Genomic DNA, 25304 nt, shown 5'->3' with positions numbered 1-25304 from the left:
TAGCTGTATCTTCATCCATTCGACCTAAATTGTGTCTCGTGTTACAATGGACCAACTTTGTTTCAATTTGGAGGTGCGGTCTAAAACTTTTATCCCCCATTAATTTCAAGCCTCTAATTTCAGGTGTGGCTTAGATTCGGGAAATTTTTTTTCCCTCGATTTCGAATCTCATTTTTCAGGTGTGGCTTAGATTTGAGTAAATACGGTAACCTAAAAGAACTAGGGTGGAGGACACAGCGGGACAATGGATATGCGCTAAAACTTAGATCAAATGATAAAACTCACCCTCAAGAATAAAACACAAAACTAAATCAGCCAATGAGGTGTTATCACATAAAACGAGCATCAACGAGTCCGGTAGCCCAAGATTTTGTCGTTGGGCAGTCAAAGTGGGACAGTGCACCAGAATATGGGCCACTGTCAACCGGGCACCGCACCGACACTGAGGTGGGTCTTCATGGCACAAGTGTGGCCAATGCGGAGCTGGCAGAGAACAACTGATTCCCTGTGAGAGGCCCGCATGGAAGACTTCCACACACTCGTAGTCTCCTTAATGACAAAGTTTGTTGTGCACACTGTTATGCCATTCTATTTCGAAAAGCAGAAAAACCCTGCAGCATAAGTCAGGGTGCAGGTCAGGTTCAGATGCCCATCTGCAGAAGCAGCTTCTGCGTAGCCTGTTTGTTCAGCATGTCGGCAAGGTCATTGCCTGGGATGCCGACGTGTCCTGCAGTCCACACAAACACCACTGAACGACCAGACTGATCCAGGGCATAGATGGACTTCTGGGTGGACGCCACCAAAGGATGGTGAGGGTAGCACTGGTCGATAGCTTGTAGGCTGCTCACAGAGTCAGTACACACAACAAACAATTCATCGGGGCATGAACATATGTGCTCAAGAGCATGATATAGTCACCAGCTCGGCAGTGAAAACACTGCGGCCATCGGGGAAGAATTGCTGTTCAATACGTCCTCCACGGACATATGCAAAGCTGATGTGAGCATCAGCTATCGAACCGTTGGTGTAAACCACTTCGTGGCCTTAGCACTTGTCAAGAATCGAGAGGAAGTGGCTGCGGAGAGCCGCAGGTTTAATTGAGTCCTTAGGGCCATGTGAAAGATCCAGGCGAAGCTGCAGCCTAGGTGTACACCATGGAGATGTACGTGAATGGACCTCAAGTATTGGTGGTAAAGGCAAGGACTCCAGTTCGGAAAGAAGGGATCAGACATGAACTGCAATTGGAAGCCCTGAACTGGGCCGCTGATGCGGGAGATGAACCGCCGTGGGTGGGAAAAGAAGACGGTGATTTGGATGCACAGGAGAACTACGAATGTGCACTACGTAACTGGCCAGCTGTTGTGCACACCTAACCTGCAATGCAGGCACTCCCACTTCCGCAAGGATGCTGGACACCGGACTCGTCCTAAAAGCTCCTGTCGCTAGGCGAATGCCACAGTGGTGCACTGGGTCGAGTAAATGCAACACTGAGGGTGCTGCCGAACCATAAACCACACTCCCATAGTCAAGGCGAGATTGAACAAGGGCTCTGTAGAGCTGCAGCAGCTTAGAGCAATCTGCACCCCAGTTGGTGTTGCTCAGGCAGCGGAGGGCATTGAAGTGCTGCCAGCACTTCAGCTTAAGCTGACGTAGGTGAGGAAGCCAAGTGAATCAGGCGTCGAAAATCAGTCCTAAGAATCAATATGTCTTCACTACAGTGAGTGGATCGTCATTAATGTAAAGTTCTGGTCCTGGACAAATGGTTCGACACTGACAGAAGTGCATAACACACGACTTTGCTGCCAAAAACTGGAAACCACGGGATAGAGCCCATGACTGTGCCTTGTGGATGGCTCCCTGTAGACTCTGCTTAGCAACACCAGTACTGGTGGAGCAGTATGAAATGCAAAAGTCGTCTGCATAGAGAGATGGTGAGATGGACGGCCCTACAGCTACTGCTAGACCATTAATGGCCACTAAAAATAGAGATACACTTAATAAAGAGCCCTGCAGGACCCCATTCTCCTGGATATGGGGGGGAACTATGGGAGGCACAAACTTGTACACAGAAAGTACAAAGCGACAGGAAATTCTGGATAAAAATCGGGAGTGAGCCTCGGAGACGCCACTCATATAATGTGGCAAGGATATGATGTTGCCAGGTCGTGTCATACACTTTTCATAAATAAAAAAAGACGGCAACCAAGTGTTGGCATCTGGAAAAGGCTGTTCGGATGGCAGACTCCAGGAACACAAGATTATCAGTGGTAGAACGACCCTGGCGGAAGCCGCCCTGACATGGAGCCAGTAGGCCACGTGACTTTAGGACCCAACTCAACCGCCGACACGCCATACATTCCAGCAGCTTACAAAGAACACTGGTGAGGCTGATGGGCCGATAGCTATCCACATAAGTGGGTTTTTACTGGGTTTGAGCACCAGAATGATGGTGTTCTCCCACCATTGTGATGGAAAAACGCCATCACGCCGGATCCGGTTGAAGATGACTAGGAGATGTGACTTGTAGTCAGATGAGAGATTTTTAATCATCTGACTGTGGATCCGATCTGGTCCAGGAGCTGTATTGGGGCAATGTGCAAGGGCACTGATGAGCTCCCACTCCGTAAACGGGGTGTTATAGGATGCACTGTGGCATGCAGTAAATGAGAGGACTTTCCCTTCCAGCCGCAGTTTGAGAGTGTGAAAGGCTGGGGGGTAATTCTCCGATCCAAAGGCTCGAGCATAAAGCTCAGCAAAATGCTCGGCAACCGTGTTTGCGTCAGTCGATAACATGCCATTTATGTTAACATTGGGAACACCTGTTGGGGTCTGGTAGCCAAAAACACGTTTGATTTTTGCCATGGCATCCAATGGTCGAGATGTATCTCTCCCAACACTCCTGCTTCCATCATCTGATACATTGGCGAATTTGAGCATGGAGCTGTTTAAAGGCTATGAGGTACTCCAGAGAAGGGTGTTGCATATGCTGCTGTAGAGCTCGCCGAAGCTCCTTAATTGCTTCAGCGACTTCTGGTGACCACCAAGGGACTGTCTTTTGCCGGGGGCACCCTAAAGAGCGAGGGATCGTGTTTTCTGCCACAGAAACGATTGTTGTAGTCACCCGCTCAACCATCACATCGATGTTCCTGTGTACAACAGTGACAGCAGAGATGATAGTTTCCCAGTCTGCCTTGTTTAAAGCCCATCTGGGCAGGCGTCCGTGCACCTGATGCTGGGGCAGTGACAGGAAGATGGGGAAGTGGTCACTACCACACAGGTTATCATGTGCTCTCCAGTGTATAGATGGGAGAAGTCCTGGGCTGCAAACTGATAAATCAATGGCCGAGTAACTACCCTGAGCCAGACTGAAACGTGTGGCGGCCCCAGTATTTAAGAGGCAGATGTTGAACTGAGACAGTAAAGTTTTGACATCTCTGCCTCGGCCAGTATGCACAGTGCCGCCCCACAAGGGGTTATGGGCATTATAATCTCCAAAGAGTAGGAAAGGTATAGGGAGTTGATCAATCAGTGCAGCTAATACATTCAGGTATACTACAACATCTGGAGGAAGATATACATTGCAGACAGTTATTTCCTGCATCGTCCTTATTCTGACAGCCACAACTTCAAGAGGGGTTTGAACGGCACACGTTCACTACAGTCTGAGTTTAGGACGTATACACACACTACACTTGACACTCAATCATAGTCACTGCGGTTCCTGCAATATCCCTTATAGCTGCGGAGGGCAAGGGTCCACAATGCCGGAAACCAGGTTTCCTGGAGGGCAATGCAGATAGCAGGTGTAAAGCTTAACAGCTGCCGTAGCTCACCCAGGCAGTGGAAAAAACCACGCAATTCCACTGGAGGATGACTTCATTGTTAGACTGGGAAGGCATGGAACATTCAATGAGGCAGTTTATGTATCAGGGCCACCTGCTGCCACCGACTTTTTGCCTGAGCAGTCTACATCCATTTTGTCTGAGGGTCCGGCGAGATCTATGTCCTCAGCAGACGCCAGAATCTCCACCTCATCCACAGATGCAGAGCTTGGAGGTAGCGGTGGTGTGAGTGCCACCACAATTCCCTTGGTATTGGTGACCTTCTTTTTGGATTTCTCTCGCTGTTCCTTGGGTTTCCTTGGCTGGGAGGACTTCACTGATTCAGTCTCCGGGACTGAGGATGAGCATGAAGCCCTGTGACCAGCTGCTTTTGGGCTCTTCAACCACTGTCAGCTGTCATCTCTTCCACTAGCAAAACCTGAGAAGGGAGAGACCCAAGGGGGCCCCTTCCTAGCGAGAGCAACTGAAGAAGTTGTACACTTCTCAGGCTGAACAATGGGGATGGACGTTCCCGATGGTTGGGGGGTGTTACGCCTGAAGTAGGTAGTGCAAGAACAACAGGGAGCCCCACCATCAAGGAGGCAGATGTAGTCTTCTGGCTCTGAGAGGTGACTGGGGGCTGGCAGAGCTGATGGGGCTAGAACTGTTGTAACAGCGGGATAAGATGATGTCATATGTACAGGATGTAGGCGTTCAAATTTCCTCTTAGCCTCCGTGTAGGTCAGTCGGTCAAGAATCTTGTACTCCATGATTTTCCTTTCTTCCTGTAGAATCCTGCAGTCTGGCGAGCAAGGCAAATGGTGCTCTCCACAGTTGACACAGATGGGAGGCGGGGCACATGGAGTATTGGGATATGATGGGTGTCCGCAATCTCGGCCTGTGACACTGGAAGTATAGCTGGAATACATATGACCGAACTTCCAACATTTAAAGCACTGCATTGGGGGAGGGATATAGGGTTTTATATCACAACTGTAGACCATCACCTGGACCTTGTCGGGTAATGTATCACCCTCGAAGGCCAAGATGAAGGCACCAGTGGCAACCTGATTATCCCTCGGACCCTGGGGGATACGCCGAACGAAATGTACACCTCGCCGTTCTAGATTGGTCCGCAGCTTATCATCGGACTACAAAAGAAGGCCCCTGTGAAATATGATACCCTGGACCATGTTTAAGCTCTTATGGAGTGTGATGGTAACAGAAACATCCCCAGCTTGTCACAAGCGAGTAAAGCCTGTGACTGGGCAGAGGATGCTGTTTTGATAAAGACTGACCCAGATCTCATTTTGGACAAGCCCTACACCTCCCCAAACTTGTCCTCTATATGCTCAACAAAAAACTGAGGCATCATCAGCTCTCGAACATACAAGGAACCAGGGCGAGTAAGAGCTGCTGCCATCCTTAGCCTGATGTTCCTGCCATGGTGTGGCCAGAGAGGGGAATGATTTGGGATCATACTTCTGTGCGTTGAATTGAGCTCGTGAATGCTTAGAGACTGCTGGTGTTTCACCACCAGCAAGAGATGATGGACTACGCTTCATCTCATGTCATCCGCCCTGATGCCACCCACTCCGACCAGGAGCCCTCCCCACAGGTGCCACCCAGAACCAACAGGGTAAATGGCGGCCCCGCCATAACGGTCTGGCTACTGTGCTGGATATCAGGTGTAACCAAGCAAAAAAGTCCATTGCCATCGTCAGCGTAGAAAATGATACTGCACAGCTGATGGAAAAATACGCACCCAGGATGGTGACCTCGCCCAACAGCTGAAGAATGAGAAGAAATGCAGATCCACATCGACAAAGGATGCGAGAGGTCTCAGCACATGATGGACACGATGCACCATGTAAGGCGCCCTTCCCCCATTGGCTCACTCCTCAGGAAAATTTTGAAAAATGGAGGTCAAACTCTACAGGGGACCATCACAAAGGCTGAAACGTGTGAGACTCCTTTCAGTCGCCACTTACGACAGGCAGGAATACCTTGGGCCTATTCTAACCCCAGGACTCGCAGGGGGTTTCTTTTTGGTGTTGCAATTTGCACTAAATTTGGTGTATTCCCTGTTGCAATTTGAAATGACAGAATGGTCAAATTTTCAACCATATCAGAATATATTTTAAATGCTAAAGATCCAGCACATATACAGGTCAAATTAATAGTGTTGCAATTAAATGCTTACAACTATCACAAAGTGTGTTACATTCTGGGCATCCTCAATTGTTGAAAGGCATGATGTTAACAAGAATTCCACCGACAGCTGGTAAAATTGTTGTTTTATTGATAGACAACCAGTCTAACCACCTAAAAGCCACATCATCAGGTGCAACAATGTTAAAAGGTCATTGACATACCCATTGCTCCTAGTCAAGATACATTATTCAATGATTATTATCTATATCACACTGGTGAACGAAGGTTGACAAAGACGTGATCCATTAATTTTGTTAAATTGCTGGTGGGTGGATCTTGTAATTTAGGCCCTTGTTTTAAGATTTGCCTGTGTCAGTGTGATGGCAGGGCAAGAGTAGAAGTGCCCATTGAAGCACGAGCCTGTTAGCCAGTCTTAGTCACCTGAGCGGGCCCCTTCTACTCTTCCCACAGCTAGGTTGTCCTACCATCACACCAATGCACACAAATCTTAAAACAAGGGCCTATAACGACATGATCCACCCAACAGCAATTTAAAGCAATTAATGGATCACGTCTTTATCACCCATTGTTTCACAGTGTAATGTAGATAACATTCACTGAATAATATACCTTGACTAGTTGTGCTGGGTACAACTATGACCTTTTAACATTCTTGCAACTGATGATGCGGTTTTAGATCATGAAATTGGCTGTCTATCGATAAAACAACAATTTTACCAACTGTCAGTATAATTCTTCATAATATCATGATTACAACTATATTCAAATATGCCAAGCATTAGAAAGCGTTACAGGGAGGGCATCACAAAGGATGGGTATTCTACGTTGCTGTTCCATCAGAAACAAGTATGATTGACTTATGAAAACAAGAATTTTTTTAAAAAAATTAGTTACTGTAATACACCGCTGTTACTAACACCTCTTGCTACAAACCTTTATATCCTCTATCGACAAGTCTTCCAAGCGGCCTGCCACCGACGTTCCTGCACAATTGACCAACATCTGCACTGAGACTCCACATGTTGCTTTCTCCACAACAGATTTCACATCTTCATAATTGCCACCCACATCCACTGAAATTAACTATCATAGTAAAACAGCATTGCAACCGAGTCAGCACAACTCTCAGAAAAAAATATACAATTTATTTGCACCTGTAGTAATTTCCAGGAAAGAACTCTGCTTAGAGAGAGTATTATAATGGCCACAATATTTAAGAATTTTCAGTTGCACTTACACGAAAAATACTTAAGTTCCTGGTTCTGAGTATCGGTAATGCACGTCTTCAGCTCTTCGTATGCCTGGCTCAAGCGTTCTTGGTTTCTTGCAATTAATGTGACACTTGCACCTCTTCTTAGAAGATTTGCTGCAACTTCCTTTCCAATGCCGCTCGATCCTCCTGTCACCTACAATAAATGTCACAGCTGTTAATATATATATTAAGTTGGGGCACAGACCATCCAAGTTTCCTCTGAGACACCCCAATCCCAGCTATATTCTACAGCTGTTTTGTGACCTACTTAGAGCACACTGCATGTGACAAAGAACTAATTTCCCATCACTCTGTTACCAGTGACATAAACTAACTACTCATTTCAGCTTCTGAAAAGCTATTCATGTTTCTTGTGTCACACATTGATGTGCCCACACTACCTTTGCTCCATATGAAGTCCAGTTAACAGTTATTGATGGTGTTGGATTCTGTACCCAATGGCATAGCACACGCGTCTGATATTAATGATATGAAAGCAATCAAACATACTGACCCTGCCAACATAAACCAGATGTACTCAGATGCCCAATCTTGCTTAGCTTGTGTGTTACTGTTAACCAAACACTCAACATACAGGGTGTCCAGAAAAGGACTCCCTGATTTCAAAATTAAATATCTCGAAAACAAAGATCGATAGAGGAATGCAGTAAAAGGTATGTTTATTGTGAAAGCTGTAAGAAGTTTATACAGCAGTTTGAAATAATAGTTACAAAAGCTGCTAACAGATGGCGCTGTAATCGCCATACGTAATGCCTAGTATAAATAGTGATCCGAAGCCCAGAGTGATCAGTTCCACTATTGAAACGTGAAAGGAGGTTAGTGTACCAAAGGAAGAGATTGAAACCATGTATTCCATTGAACAACGCGTTTTTCTCGTGCTAGAGTACCACAGGTTAGAAGAGAGTCCTACGGCAACAAGGCGAAGTTTTCAAGCACAATTTAATGTTCCAAAAGGACGCGATGTGAAAACCATTCGTACACTCTTCGCAAAATTTCAACAAACAGGCAGCATAACTGATTATCTAGTGGGGCATGTTGGCCACAAGCAAACCGCAGTTACGCCTGAAAATATTGCCACAGTTTCTGGAATTATTCAGCGAAATCCAATGTCATCCGTCCGTAGAATTGCATCTGAGACTGGTTTGAAGCGTTCCAGCATGCAGAAAATACTGAGAAAGAGCCTACACATGTCTCCATTCAAAATTCAAATGCACCAGGCCATACCCGTACGAGCTGTGCAACAAAGGGTTGCCTTTGCTAATCAGATGCTCACAATGATTGATAGTGAAGGATTTGATGTTGGCTGCATCTGGTTTACAGATGAAGCACACTTCCACCTGAATGGATACATGAATAAGCAGAACTGGCGATTTTGAGGTTCCGAAAAGCCATATTGGTGTGAAGCAAAACCCCTGTATTCTCTTAAAGTTACTGTGTGGGCTGCAGTATGCAGCAGAGGCATTATTGGCCCTTTTTTTCATTCGAGAAACGGTCACTGGTGCACATTACGTTGCAATTTTGGAACAATTTGTCGCCACACAGCAAGCGTTAGAGGATTGGCCAAGTACTGAATGGATTATGCAAAATGGAGCCCAACCACATCGGACCGAACAAGTGTTTCGCTTTCTTGAGGAAAACTTCGGGAATCGAGTAATTGCTTTGGAATATCCCAAATTTACTGGTGCAGGCATGGATTGGCCTCCATATTCGCCGGATTTGACTCCCTGTGACTTTTTTTTGTGGGGCACAGTGAAAGACATGGTCTACCCGAAGCATCCCGCCACGCTGGACGAGCTTGAATCGATTCTTCATTGGCGCCACCTCTGTAGTGCCAATGGTGAACATTTTGAAAACATTGTGATGTGATTGTTTGCAAAGATTGTTTTCATATGATTATTTCACTTATGTATGCTGATATGAGCTGTACAGCGTACAGTGCCATCTGTTAGCAGCTTTTGCAACTATTATTTCAAACTGCTGTATAAACTTCTTACAGCTTTTACAATAAACATACCGTTTACTGCATTCCTCTGTTGATATTTGTTTTCGAGATATTTGATTTTGAAATCAGGGAGTCCTTTTCTGGACACCCTGTATGTTGCAGTGGGCTCACAGTGGCACGCCACATCAAACTATTTTACTTTACATCACAGCAACAATTTCTAATTCACTTGCTAATCAGTGTATATGTAGAAGCATTACATTTGCAGCATACTGCTTTCCAATGCAAGAAATTAACATAAGCAAGGAGCCTTTTACTTCTCTGCATATTTTCTATTCTTTTTTATCTCTCTGTTAACTTGTTTACTTTTAAATGTTTCCTGTTAAATGTTGATAGTCACAAATCAATTAACCGTAACAGTTCACAATGTGAACCTCTCATACTCTCCACCACATAGCTGATCTCTTCTGGTCCCTGGCAGATCAGTTCCCGAGAATATATAGAGTACTAAACAACCGATTTCAAGCAAGTTCATTAATCCATTATATCTAAATACGAGTGATCCTCTCTCTTACTGGCAAATTACAAAAAAACGATCTAATATATAAAACAATTATGATACATTTAAGGACAAAACTATTACTTCAAGTAGGTTGTATTGAAGGACAGCTCTGTAAATTCCTGTCAATTAGTTTGATAGCTAAAATAAAGCAGATATTCATGTACAGGAGTAGAACTTAATTTTTAAAAGTATAATCTGCAACTCTCAACAGTACCTTTCACCACAACAAATCTGTTCATTAAACAAAGATCCTGTAATGGACTTGGATGTGGTGTTATTACCTTAAATTTCTTTCAACTGTAAATGCAACACAGACATTACATCACAAAATTCCCACCGATACCCAATATTTATGTTATAGTTTTATTTGCATGCACTTCTTCAATGAACATGACATTTTAGGCTGTTTCATGCTTTTCACATAACCATGTTCATTTCATAAACACTATGGGAGGGGGGAGGGGGGGGGGGGGGAAGCTACACTAAACTCTCACTAATCCCACCCTCAGTAACCTGGCCTCTCAGTAATATCCAGCCCACATCCTAAACAGTACACAACAATGAATTATTGTGCACAAAAATTTTGTTAGTTAATTATAAAGTTAAACAATGCTACACACACATATGAAATTGTGCCATTCTTTATAGTTCAGTATCATGTCTTCTACGAGGACACATGTTGCAATAGACCTCAAACAGAAACTTTAAATTTCAGATAAAGAAAGATCTTATTTGACAGTATGCAAACCAAATCGATAGTGGGTTAGGAAAACAGAAGGTTATGTGAAAGAGTGTGAATGAAGAACCAGATATAGCTGTTTATATACAGTTCATACAACAGTGCAGTAAAGGCGTTCTCAACACAGTGACATAAACACACTACCAGTGAAATATTGTGCTCAGAAGAAAGTGTGGATGGACAGAGAAATATTGTCTCGGTCGTTCCACAAAGTGTTTGTACCAGTAGGTAGAAAAGAGCTGAAGAAGAAAAAGCTTTCACTGAAAGCTACCCTTACTACTGACAATGTTCCCAGTCATCCTTCTGACTCTTAATGTCCGATGCTATACAAACACTCATTCTTCCACCCAATGTGATATCCCTGTTTCAGCCCAAGGACCACAGAATTTTGGACTCAATTCAATGTCATTATCGACATGCACTTCTTTTCTCCTTTCCAAACGAATGTCAACATGACACTGCCAAGACTATGCTGAAAGTGTGGAAAGCAATCAAGTTATGTGATGATGTTTTGGAAGCAGCCGAGACATGGTATACAGTGGGGAGTGTTATCATAATGAAAAGTTGAAATAAAGTTTGGCCATCCAATGATGCAGAGTTGGATCTAGTACTGAGCAACAGGAATGAGCCAGTCAATTCGGAATCATCAATTGCTAATAGTTTGTACACTGCAATGTTCCACACACTCCCAAGAGAAGGAGAAATTAATGATGATGATTAGGCTAAGTAGCCAAATGAGGGAAACTAGGAGACAGACCACACTTTAACAGATGAAGAAATAATGAAAAGCACGCAGGAAAGTATTGATGAAAGTGATGAAGAAGTGAACATAGGACAAGAGAGCATGAAGATTTCTTACATTGCTGGTGCTGGAGCTGCAGATGTGTTCCTGGAATATATTAAGCAACAACCAGATACATGCAGTACCGATATAATGCTTGTAAATCAGTTGTGTGATAAAGCATGCTGCCACTGTGTATCAGTGTTGTGACAATTAAAAATTCGGGACATTTCACACTGAGTGATACTACTGTATAACTATGTACACACTCAAGGAAAACAAAATTTAAAAATGAATGTATCCTTGGATTTTATAAAATATATGTGCCAAGTTTTTAAAATTGCATCTTTGGATTTAATAAAATATATTCCCTATCTTTTTAAAATAAATTTCAAACACACTCAATAATACAGTATTTGTGCTAATCTGGCACCCAAACGTCCAAGGAATGGCTGGATTCAATTTACAGAAAATATCATATGGGAAACCATTGATTCACCTGATATTAGCCGCATTTCTAACTGTCGTCAACCAGCACTACACAAGAGTCTTAACAGTCACAAATTTGCCACTCGTGAACACTTTAATTATAAGTCAATATACTAAAAAAGATAAGTTTTCAACTTACAATGGCATGTTTTCCTTTAAGGCTGACTTTTTTGCTCTTTTGTCGTAAGATCCAAATGAGAAATATTACAAACACAAGTGAAATGGTAACAGCCAACAAAATCAACATTTTCACACCTGAAAACAAAAATTCACTCTAGTTTAATCTACAACCAATTAAATTTATGCACAAAACATAATACCTACTCTGCCAACAGTACACATCTTCAGGAGCCAATCATTAAAGCTGTTTCATTCCTATACATACACGAAAGACATTCCTACAAGAAATATGCCTAATGTCTCGTGATAATGTATTTCCTTTTGTAAATGTCACTGGACCATAAAGCCTTCTTGGCTTCTATGTAAAAGATTACATATTATATGCAATGAATTACTGAACTAATTTAATACTTTCAAGAGAAGAATTAAAACTTGGAAATGTTCTTGATGTAATGTGGGTCATGTAATCTACACAGTATTTCAATCTGAGCCTTTTAACTTTTCTGCAATACATTACTCAAATAATCCCACATGCTCATACTGTGATCTAAATGCCTATCATCATCATGATTATTATTATTATTTTTATTATTATTGGGAAGGTTTTGTAATACTTTTGGTATTCATTGCTTCTGGTCAGTTATAAGATAGGATCTTAAGGCCCTAACTGGTCAGGTCAAATATGCAATAAATAAAATAACATAATATAAAATAAACAATCTACTCACCAAGTGGCAGCAGAGGAACGCACGCACACATGCCAATAAAGCGCGCGCGCGCGCACACACACACACACACACACACACACACACACACACACACACACACACACACACAGGTTTTAACTTTTACAAGCTTTCGGAGCAAGTGGCTCCTTCTGGCAGAAGTTCTGGGTGGTAGTCATGTCGATATGAAAGGCCGAATAGTGCTTACATAACAGCTGATACATCTACATCTATGTGATTGCTCTGCTATTCTCAATAAAGTGCCTGGCAGAGGGTTCAATGAACCACCTTCAAGCTGTGTCTCTCTACTGTTCCACTCTCGAACGGCGCATGGGAAAAGCGAGCTCTTAAACTTTTCTGTGCGAGCCCTGATTTATCTTTTTATATCGTGATGATCATTTCTCCCTATGTAGGTGGGTGCCAACAGAATGTTTTCGCAATCGGAGGAGAAAACTGGTGATTGAAATTTCACGAGAAGATCCCGTCGCATCAAAAAACGCCTTTGTTTTAATGATTGCCACTCCAATTCATATATCATGTCTGTGGCACTATCTCCCCTACTTCGTAATAATACAAAATGAACCGCCCTTCTTTGTACTTTTTCAATGTCATCTGTCAGTCCCATCTGATGCAGATCCCACACCGCACAGCAATACTCCAGAACAGAGTGGACAATTGTAGTGCAAGCAGTCTCTTTAGTAGACCTGTTGCACCTTCTAAGTGTTCTGCCAATGAATCACAGTCTTTGGTTGGCTCTACCCACAACATTATCTATGTGATTGTTCCAATTTAGGGTATTTGTAATTGTAATCCCTAAGTATTTAGTTGAATTTACAGCCTTCATATTTGTGTGACTTACAGCGTAATCAAAATTTAGCACTCATTACTTCATGAGTATAAAGAGTGTTTCGCTAGAACGATATTTTCTGCATCCGTACTGACTACATGCCAATAAATCGTTTTCTTGGAGGTACTTAATAATGTTCGAATACAGTATATATTGCAAAACCCTACTGCAATTGGGCCTGTAATTCAATGGATTACTCCTATTTCCCTTTTTGGGTATTGGTGTGACTTGAGCAATTTTCCAGTCTTTAAGTACAGATCTTTCTGTGAGTGAGCAGTTGTATATAATTGCTAAATATGGAGCTATTGTATCAGCTTACTCTGAGAGGACATGACATGCCGTTTCACAGGTGGCTCTCGCTTTCCTAGTATATGTTTTGCCAGTTACAGGGCTGGAATAGGTGGTGGCTGGAGGGTGCATAGGGAAAGTCTTGCAGCGGGGACCATCACAGGGGTAGGAGCCGGAGGGTGGGAGTTGGATGCAGAAGCATAGGGTCAGACAAGGATATTGAAGAGGTCGAGAGGGTGACAAAAAGCTATTCTAGGTGTGGTGGGCAAAATCTCAGACAGGATGGATCTCATTTCAGGGCATGATTTTAGGAAGTCAGGGCCTTGTCGAACAAGCTGATTGATACATTCAAGACCAATATAGTACTGGGTGACAAGTGGTGTGCTCAGAAGTTGTTTTTTGGAGGGGTCACCAGGAGTGGACATGATGGCTCGGAAAATCTGGTAGTGAACTAGACTCTTGAGATAATTAAGTCCAGTGAAGGCTGAAGTGAGAGTGGTGGTGTATTGCTTTAAAGAGTCTGCATCCGAACAACCATGTTTGCCTTGAATGTCAGGGCTGTATGGGAGAGAACGTTTGACATGGAAAGGATGGCAACTGTCAAAATGGAAGTACTGTTTTTTGTTGGTATGTTTTATGTGGACGGAAGTGCGTAGCTGGTCTTCGGTGAGGATGAGCTCCACCATGATGACATCTTTGCCGTATGGACTCATGGCGAGCCTGACCTGTTAAAAATTCCTGGAATCTCTAAATACCTTCTTCCAATTAAGTTTCATGTGGTCCTATTCTGAATCCCATGCCACTTTCCTTGATGTTGATCTCATCCTCACCAAAGGCCATCTACATGCTTCCGTCCACATCAAACCTACCAAAAAACAACAGTACTTCCATTTTGACAGTTGCCATCCTTTCCACGTCAAATGTTCCCTCCCATACAGCCTTGGCATTCGAGCCAAACATGTTTGTTCATATGCAGACTCTTTACAGTAATACACCACCACTCTCACTTCAGCCTTCACTGGCGGTAATTATCTCAAGACCCTAGTTCACAAGCAGATTTCCCGGGCCATCACATCCAATCCTGGTGATTCCTCCAAAAAACAACTTCTGAGCACACCACTAGTACTGGTCTTGCACGTAGCAATCAGCTAGTTCGACAAGGCCATGACTTCCTAAAATCATGTCCTGAAATAAGATCCATCCTGCCTGAGATTTTGCCCACCACACCCAGAATAGCTTTATGTCACCCTCCCAATCTGCGCAATATCTTTGTCAGACCCTGTGCTCCTTCTGCACCCATCTCCCTACCATCCCCACCCCTCTGGCTGTTCCCACTGCAAGACTTGCCCTATGCACCCTCCTGCCACCACCTATTCAGCCCTGTAACTGACAAAACATATACTAGTAAAGGGAGAGCCACCTATGAAACATCATGTCACATAACAGCTTTTATGTAAATACTGTTTGGCCTTTTATATCAGCATGAATACCACCGAGTTATCAGTCAGGAAGAATGTGCATAGGCACAGGGTGTATACAGGCAAAACACAATATCCTGTTGCAGAGCATGCTGTACAACATGACAGTCATGACCTCAGTGCCTGTTTCACCACATGCGCTATCTCGATTCTTCCCCCAGACACCAGTTTCTCAGAACTCCGCTGGTGGGAACTAGCACTACATGTCCTTCGTTCTCGCCACCCACCTGGCCTTAACTTATGTTACTTCTTTCTGTCTCACAGGAAATACTCCATTCTTCGCTATATTTTAGTTTTCTACATCTTTCATTTTCTGACTTGTCTATTTTTCGCCATCCCCTCCCACCTCTGTTACATGCAATGCACTTAGCTTTTCACTCTTATTAACTCATGCATGGTGTTTTAGTAGTAATCTCTGTCTTGCATATTAGCATATTACCCTGTCTTCCACCTTTAAGCTTGCAGGTTTTCAAATCTGATCCACTGCAGTACTCAACAATCAGTCCTTCCTCCTTATCCTGTCCCTTAAGTCTCCCCTGACCCGGGTTTTGGTGACTTTTCTAAACTGTATCCCTTCCCCTAAACATTTCCAGTTCTTATCCTTCACCCCTCTTCCTTCCCCATCAACTCTTCTGCCAGAAGCTTGTAAAAGTTAAATCCTTTTGTGTGTGTGTGTGTGTGTGTGTGTGTGTGTGTGTGTGTGTGTGTGTTCACGGCACTCCACAACAAAGTTATTAGAGCCTTTATGTTGCAAAATTGTCTCAGATGAATATAATTAAAACAGAGAAAACAAAAAAAAGCCTAAAATACAATTTCACTTAGAAACTACATAAATGGCGCTGCTCTTGGTGAATGCTATCACTGTTCATGGTGAGAGGTAGTGGCTGAAATTTGACATTCTCAGCACACTTGTGACACTGTGGATCTCAGAATATTGAATTCCCTAATGGTTTTCGAAATGGAATGTCCCATTTGTGTAGCTACAACTACCATTTTGTATTCAAACTCTTAATTCCCGTCCTATTGCCCAATCAGACTGGAAACCTTTTCACATGAATCACCTGAGTGCAAATGACAGCTCCACCAATGCACTGTCCATTTATACCTCGTTTACACGATACTCCCACCATCTGATTATGTGCCTATCGCAATCCCATGACTTTTTTCACCTCAGTGTAATATGCAAACAATATTTTTTTATCTTGTCAGTGTTAAAATATATCATTTAAATCTTAACTGAACCACAGAACAAAGAATAAAAAGTAAATCGAGATAATGTGACTGGCTGATCACATCCTAAAACCCAAGATGAGCCAGGCAGCTTACACATTTTTTACCTTCTCCCGGAACTTTAGGGGAAATATCTGACATCCCACAAAATTTTAAAAATCATACCACATTTGTTTCATTGTCAGCTAAAATAAAGGGGCAGATCAGCTGGCAAACTAACCTTTGAATATAAAATACAATCAGTTACAGTCTGACATATATACTGCAAGCACCCTGGGTCCTTGCACCAGAGCAGGGACCCATGTTATCTGACAGTACCCTATCGGAAGGTGCGACCAAAACAGAGTGATTTTCGAATGAGAACTGCAAATGTTTGATGACAAGGTGACGAGACAACCAAATCCTCCAACAGAAAACACGTCTGGTATGTCATACAAGGCATTAGTGACAGTACGCGTGTCATATGGAAGGAATGTCTTACCAACGCACCTAATTTGTATGCCTGGTATGTGAGTGAGATTGCCTCCTTGACCAATTTATGTGTTCGTAGGAATGTGATCACTCTCAAGAAAATGATGAAAACACAATAATTTGTCTAATAAGCTGCAACAAATGAACGCAACAGTTTCACAATCGCGCAGTTTTCCTGTCTTCTGGCAAAACATATGTTTTTAACGTGTTTGAAGTTGTGTTCTGTTTTGGTAGTTTTGACTCTTGAATTACTTTGTTATGGCATAGTTCACACCTGTCTATTTGTTGTTTTCATTTCTGTGAGACACCTACAAAATCTGCCTAAAAAGTATCCGACCTTTGATTTTCCCACGTAAAATACAGACGATAGCATGGTACCACCCTACACAGTAAGGAAGAGGCCTATATGCACATGCGTGAATTTTGTCCCCGCCTTCCAGCACATCAGTCGCTGCCTGTTGGTCGCAAGGTGCTACACAATGTGTTCGTCGGATTACTGACTCTCTCAAGATGACTGAACGTGCTGAGCAAAGATAGTGCATCAAATTTTGTCAAAAGCTTGGTGATTCTCAAATCGAAACAATTTGTAAGATCCAGCAGGTGTTCGGAGAAGATGCGACGGGTGTAACACAAATTAAGGAGTGGTTAAACGATTCAAAAATGGCCACACATCAGCGGAGAGTGACCAGCGTTCTGGCAGGTTACTAACTGCTCGGAATGCAGCTGTTGTTGAGAGGGTGCAAAATTTGGTGATGGCAGATCATCATTTGACCGTGCAGGAGACTGCCCAAGAGGTTGGAGTGAGTAAAGATTCTGCACATGCGCCAAGTGGCTGCGAAATTCATGCCCAAGTTGTTGACATCGGAACACAAACACCTCTGTTTTGACATTGCACAGGACCTTCTGGACACCATCAATAATGATCCTGGGTTTCTGAACTCCGTGATAACTTGAGATGAGTCACGGGTGTACAGGTATGACCCAGAAACAAAGAGAGTCGTCGCAATGGAAGCATCCAGAGTATCTGAGGCCGAAGAAAGTGTGGCAGGCGCGAAGCAAAATCAAGGTGATGCTAACTGTCTTCTTTGATGTCCGTGGAATTGTGCATCACGAATACGCACCGGAAGGACAAACAGTGACAAAGGAGTACTATCAAGATGTTCTCCGGCTGTTCGGTGTGAAAGACCAGACGTGTGGACGGCGAAAAACTGGCAACTGCATCACAACAACGACCCCGCACATTCATCCCATTTGAGCCAAAATTTCTTGGCCAAACATGGAATTACAGTATTCACCAACCTCTATACTCTCCAGAAATGACTTCTTGCAACTTCAAGGTTGTTTCCAAAATTGAAGACGCCACTGAAAGGATCCTGTTTTGAGAGTTGAGAAGAGAGAGTGCGGAACACGAGGACAGAACTGAATGTCATTCCAAAAGAAGACTTCCAGAGGTGTTTCCGGCAGTGGAAGGATCGGTGGGCTAAGTGTGTGCAAGCACAAGGGGCCTACTTTGAAGGGGATTAGGGTCCGAACCCCGTCAGGTATTCAAAATATTTTTTCGGCCAAACATTGGATACTTTTTAGACAGGCCTCGTATGTGGTATCTCTCCTGCTCTCAATATTTATCATGTTTACTTGCGATGGTATTCTTACCACATGACTTATACTCTATAAACGGTGTATAGTATGACAACTGCCAAGACTACAAAAGGGGAAAAAACATTTCAGTGACCAGATGGACAGTTCATAATGTTGTGCGGAAAAAAAAGTGAAGGACAGGAGAGAGAGGAGGTTCGAACACGGGTCATCCGCGCGGCAGTCCAACACCGTGACCACTGAGCCACGACAAAGCTGCTATTTCAAGCTGCTCTATATTGCACTTCTTATCCTTCGACTGTTCAATGTTTCTATTCCGCCTTTTTTTCCACAGTTCAGTACATCTTTTTCCTGTTTTCATGCTTGATCTGTATCCACTGAACCATCTACCACAAAATCTGAAGGGGAGTTTCCTTGTTACATCTGCTTGTAAATATAGCTGCATCATTGAGGCACTCACTTAAAGTTTCAATGAAAATGGATTAAAAACACATACGAGTGCAGTTTCTAGGTACCTCACTAAAATTCTTGGCCTCTTCAGTAGCTGTGTGGCAGTCGGCTCCAGTTCTGAGTCAGTGTCAGTAGTTGGCCTATACCACGTGTCAAAAGATTATGAATCACAAAAAGCTTCATTGTTCAAACATGACTTTGAAAATCTGCCTGCATGGGAGGACATATGGTTTGGTATGCTTGTGAATCTGGAAAAGCAGAAACCTGTACATCTCACACACCATGAGGAGCTGCTTCTGAATGGCAAGTGGCAACAACCCAGGCTCAGACAGTTCTTCCTTGCTGCAAGCAGGCGCTGAGTATTTGGTGTGATTAGATCTTTAGTACCTGCGACTATATGGTGATGCACATGGACTTCGTGCTACAATGGTGTAACAAAATGATTTATTAAGGGTAGCCTCCAAGTATTCCAGTATTAATTACTTGAACCCATGCCGGATCTCTCGCATATACTGTGAGTTATTCAGAGTTCCATCCATACTGGATTGCCTTTGTGGACGCAGGCAGATTGTTGGCTACATGACAATACTCCTAGGCCTCATTATATATAGTTCATAATGAATGAGCTTTCATAGCGTTGTTATTCAAAGTTCATGTTTTGTTTTTTGTTCAGTATTATTTGCTACAGGCGTCCATGTGCTCAATCTAAGAAGCAGGCTGTACCTATTTTTGACCGCTTTCTGTTTGAATGCCACATAGTAATTATGGTCTTGATATAGGCAATCACATCACTCAATATTTCCGTGTTCTAAGCATTGCGTGTTGCACTATAATGGTATGATTTTAAGACTAGTTTTGTTAGTTCCAGACTTTGGGTTGAACACCATTGTATTTCAATTATCTCCAAAAGCTTTTTTTGCATTCAGTCTAACTATGATATGTATGTTGGCGCTTACTTAACTATGCTGTCATAAAGGCACTTGCAGTTTTGTGATGATATAATATATATTGCATTTATTGGAAATATAATGTATAGGATGTCTTAACTATGTTTTGTCAGGAAGAAATCATAAAAAGTGTTTCTTTTTTTAACTTTTATAATTGGAATCACAGTAGGTTTTAAATTATGTATTTCACTTTTAATGGTAGAAACTACGCACTGCAGTGACACCTGTCGTACTTGTTGCCAGTTCATCTCGTGCACTGGCTGTTAACAGTCTTGTGGCACCCTAATAGGCATGATGTGTGATCATATAGATGCAATGTTGTGGCGATTTATGTACACAGTAATTTTAACTTTTATTTTTGGCGAGCCAACACATCATTCATGTCATATATCGTGCATTTGGCGATTTAATGGAAAGATTTTGTGTGTATCTGGCACAAGATTTTTATAATAACCTGTGCGAAGGTATGTTGTCATTGATTCCTCTATGGGTTAATCTGCCATTATCTGTTTAACAGTTTGTAGCACCTATTGTAATGTTATTACAGATCTGATGATAGTAGCATAGTTTACCGAAACCAATTAGGTTATCCACAATACAGTGTTTTATTGCTATCGCGGATAAGAAGTTTTTCTTCTCCTAAAGAATATAAGATGGGTACAAAGAATAAACAATGAAGATATTCTGAATCAAATTGAATAGGAGAGGTCTCCATTGCACAACCTGACTAAAACGGGGATAGGTTGGTAAGACATATTTCGAAGCTGAAGTAGTACTTTGTTTATTAATAGAGGGGGGGGGGGGAGAGGTTAATTGTAGTAAAGGGAGACCAAGGGTTGACAACAGGAAGCACATTAAAATGAATGTAGGCTTGTGTACAACCTAGAATGGAGAATTGCATCTCAACAGTATTGAGACTGGGTACAACAGTAGAAATGCCACCTCCTCATTAGCCACTCTTTCGATAAATTATGTGATGTCAGGGTTGATAAGCTCAGTTAGCTTCATGGTAATAATAATAATGATGATGTTAATAACAATAATATCGAGTGGCAACAGTAGCAAGCTGAGAAAACTTCTGTAACACTTATCCAATCCGAACAAGACAGTGTCCATATTGTTTTGTAATGCGGCATTACAAATGAAGCAGTTTTGACCTAAGGAATACTGCGAAAGTGGTTAGTGTTACCACTCAGTAGCCTAGCATGAGTGGAGGAAATATTTTGTTCATGCAAAGTAATTACTGTCAGGTACATTTTTAGACTTTGAATTAACTACTGAACATTATAGTAATTTTCTTGCGCAAATTTTATCAATTTGCTGTTATTACCATGTAACTGAATGCCACAGTGACAGTATCTCACACCACACAAAACTGTCGTTTATGTGCTGTGACATTTGCATATCCCTATGAACAGAGAGAGAGAGAGAGAGAGAACACTTTCCTCCATACAAACGAGCTTATTATTGGAATATGGGTTACAAACATATTTTCACTGTCTACGAAGTAGTAGACGTTGTATGGCTACATACTTCGATTGGCGTAGAAGGTGTTCCTTCACGAAATTAGATTTTCTTTTTCCGATTAAAAAACGAGACGGCATTTTTCCTATGATCATTAAAGGTAATTATGATCCGTTCGATAGAGCCCCCTCACAGAATTACGAGATTAGTTAAACACTACTATTCAATTTAACACACACACACACACACACACACACACACACACACACACACACAAAGCTGACTAAACAAAGTTTTGAAAATAGACCGGAGGTATTATAGAAGTTGTTATGCCTCAGTACAGCCCCAAAAAACACTATAACACGATGTTAGTTAGTCACATGAATTCTGTTACGTTCACACACCATTCGAAGACATCTGACATTGTTCACTGCAGCTCATTTTCCAGTTACAGTTTATACTGACCGGTAACACCTGTAGATGTTGTCACACGATATAAACAACTACTAACTTTGCCAGCTAGTATACTTACAATCTTTGGTCTGCAACGTCGATTCAAAGATGTAAGTAAATCCTTGCCAAATGGCACATGTCAACTAGCAAGTAAACTTCTGCAAGTAGCTTGCAGAAGCTAATTCTGTACGTTACTCGACATGGAAACACCTTCAGCAAGCCGACTTCCGCTATTTCCGTCTACTTGCAGAAGTAGTTTCCGCAAAGTAGTGGAAAGAGTTTCTTGCATTTTGCTGCAAGTACTTGCCACTTGCTGTTAGTTCTTCTCAAATTTGCAGGAGTTTTGTGTGTTCAATACCGGTATAACAACGTCAGGGTTGAAAGGGAGAATCACACAAAGACAGATGAACGAACCAAAGAAATGTACAAAACCTAAACTTGTTTCAAATCAATTCAAGGTTCCCCAGTAACCGATTTCACATCTAACGCTGAAGAGCGACCTTAAGTCTTGCAATTACAATACAATATATCGATCTCAACAGGCAACAAAGAAACGCATAGTGCACCCTTTACGTCGTAATACATGTGTGTTTGCTTATTTGACCTTCAGTGTGAGTGCACTATTTAGCCACTAACAGCGAAAATTGGAATATGTTCAACTTCTTGACAGGTATCGAAGCACTACTCTATCATTCCATATTAAAAGACTAATAATACTTGCAGGGAATGGAAACTTAAGATTGTTAAGATATGAAAGGAATTGTTGTCAAAGTTGATCATTCATTCTATTTATTTATTTCAAATTCCATGAATCCATATAGTGACGCGCAGTCCGGAACCGCGCGACTGCTACGGTCGCAGGTTCGAATCCTGCCTCGAGCATGGATGTGTGTGATGTCCTTAGGTTAGTTAGGTTTAAGTAGTTCTAAGTTCTAGGGGACTGATGACCACAGTAGTTAAGCCCCATAGTGCTCAGAGCCATTTGAGCCAATCCATATAGTGATGAATCACAAGGATATGGAATGAGTCAGGTTTACATATTTATAGATGCACAATACACATTAGTACAATGACAGGAAAGAAGCAATCTGGTGATATAAGCTTAAAGCACTCCGTCTTCAGGCCACAAGTGGCCCATCGGGACCATCCGACCGCCGTGTCATCCTCAGTGAGGATGCGGATAGGAGGAGCGTGTGGTCAGCACATAGCTCTCCCAGTCGTTATGATGGTTTTCTTTGACTGGAGCCGCTACTATTCGGTCGAGTAGCTCCTCAATTGGCATCACGGGGCTGAATGCACCCCGACAAATGGCAACAGCACATGGCGGCTGGATGGTCACCCATCCAACTGCCGGCCACGCCCGACAGCGCTTAACTTCGGTGATTTCACGGGAACCGGTGTATCCACTGCGGCAAGGCCGTTGGCATAACCTTAAAGGGTGTACTAAAATCAAATAGATACAGTTCAAATAAACATGATGTAAAATACTGAAAATAACTTTTGGTACAGAAAAAAGAAAACTCGTAGATTGATCATCTGAGGTAGCGAAGACAAATTACACCAACATAATATAAACAGAGACTAGAATATGAACAGGAAATATAATAAAAAATTACAAAGACAGTCAATGAGTATGCCTACTCTGCTGTAGGCTTTGATATCAGATGGAAGAGAATTGAAAAGCTTTGTGACAGAATAATGAACACCTTTTTGTTCGATACTTAGCTGTTTTAGATCTCTGTGTAAATCATTTTTAGACCTAGTATTGTGATCATGGCATGCATTATTGAATTTGAAAAGAGAGTCGTTATTTAAGACAAAAATCATCAAAGAAAATAAGTACTGGCATGTGGTGGTTAATATTTGGAGCTTACAGAACAGGTTTCTGCAAGAATATCCTGGATGAACACCACTCATGATTCTAATTGCTTTCTTTTGTGCACTGAAGATTATTTTGGCTAAAGGTTGATTACCCCAAAAAATTATATAATATGACATGATGAAGTAGAAATAGCCAAAGTAAGCTGCTTTGATAGTATTCATATCACAAATGGGGGTAGTTACACCCAGGGCATTAGTTGCTACACTTAGTCTTTTATGAAGATCTAGAATATCCCCAGACCAGTTTAACTTCTCATCAATTATAACGCCCAGAAACTTAGAGGTGACACACTGTAATATATTATGACTGTCAAAGTGTAAGTCGATAGCTTCATTTTCTTGCAGTGGTCCATGAAATTGAATATGATGTGTTTTTTTTTCAATATTTAGTATGAACCCATTAGACTTAAACCAGTGTAGGACAACTACAAGTACAGCATTACATTTATTTACTTGTTCACTGATTGATTAACTTTCAAGCATAATAGTAGTGTCATCAACAAAACGAGTGAATTTGCTCTCAGTGTTTGTACAGAGTGGGAGAACATTGACAAAGATAAGAAACAGTAAAGGCCCCAAAAGGAATCCTTGTGGCACTTCAAAGTTTATTGTTCGCCAGTCAGATGAGACAGGACAGCAATCAAAATCATTTACTATCACCTTCTGTTTCCTATTGTGTAGATATGATTTAATCCCTCTACCAATAATACTATTTAAACCATAAAAATTGGCCTTCTTTAAGAGAATGTTGTAATCAACACAGACAAAGGCCCTTGACAGGTCACATAAAATTCCAGTATGTGACGTTTTGTTATTTAGTGACTCAAGAATTTCAGTTGTGAGAGGGAAAATAGCCTGCCCTATTGTTCTGTTCTTTTGAAAGCCAAATTGATTTTTGTTGAGGATGTCGTGAATAGTGAGGTGCTCTATGGTATCAAAATAGCAATCTTCAATCTCTCTGGGACAAAACCATGCTGCAAATATTCATTAAAAATGTGGCACTGAACTTGACATATATAATTACTACAGAGCTGTACAACTTTCGATAAAATGTTATCGATACGTGAGGAATTTTTGTTTCTTAAAGATTTAATCATACTTTTGACTTCACTAGTGGTGACTGGAGCTATATAAATTGGGTCATATATGCTGCAGTCAACTCTTTCTAATAAATTCATGGCCATGTTTAATGAATCCTTACAACCAACATGATCTGCAGCAGTTAAGAAATTATTGTTAAATATGTTAGAAATTGCTACAGGATTATGTACCACCTTGTCATTATGGCTTATCTTTATGGTGTTATCATTCTAATTATTTTTGCCAGGCGCTCCCTTTATGGCATTCCAAATTGTTTTAATTTTGTTTTTATAGTTATCAGTTTCAGATTTAATATATAAGCTTTTGCATTTGTTTATCACCTGTTTTAAAACTTTATAGTAAAGTTTATAATAAGATCCTTTAAGGGGATCATTTCACTGTCTTTCACAGGCATGTAATTCCCTCTTAGCCCTGCAATAAATTTTAATTCCTTCTGTAATCTATGGTTTACTAGAAGAAGCCTCAGTGTTC

General features: G+C 41.9%; 1 protein-coding gene across 1 annotated transcript in view; it reads right to left on the bottom strand.

Annotated features, from left to right (window-relative positions):
- Window positions 1-21921, bottom strand: part of LOC124622124 (3-ketodihydrosphingosine reductase) — a 72648-nt gene extending 50727 nt beyond the window's left edge. Inside the window, exons 1-4 of the mRNA XM_047147737.1 lie at window positions 21864-21921; window positions 11922-12037; window positions 7234-7402; window positions 6930-7069 (exon numbers count right to left, since the gene is read on the bottom strand). Coding sequence (XP_047003693.1) covers window positions 6930-7069; window positions 7234-7402; window positions 11922-12029 — 417 coding nt within the window. The 5' untranslated portion in view covers window positions 12030-12037; window positions 21864-21921. The remainder of the gene's footprint in view (window positions 1-6929; window positions 7070-7233; window positions 7403-11921; window positions 12038-21863) is intronic.
- Between the last annotated feature and the right edge of the window lie 3383 nt (window positions 21922-25304).

This window comes from Schistocerca americana, chromosome 7 (genome assembly GCF_021461395.2).
Source record: "Schistocerca americana isolate TAMUIC-IGC-003095 chromosome 7, iqSchAmer2.1, whole genome shotgun sequence".
Taxonomy (NCBI): Eukaryota; Metazoa; Arthropoda; class Insecta; order Orthoptera; family Acrididae; genus Schistocerca; species Schistocerca americana.
This window is presented reverse-complemented; position numbering and strand designations above follow the sequence as displayed.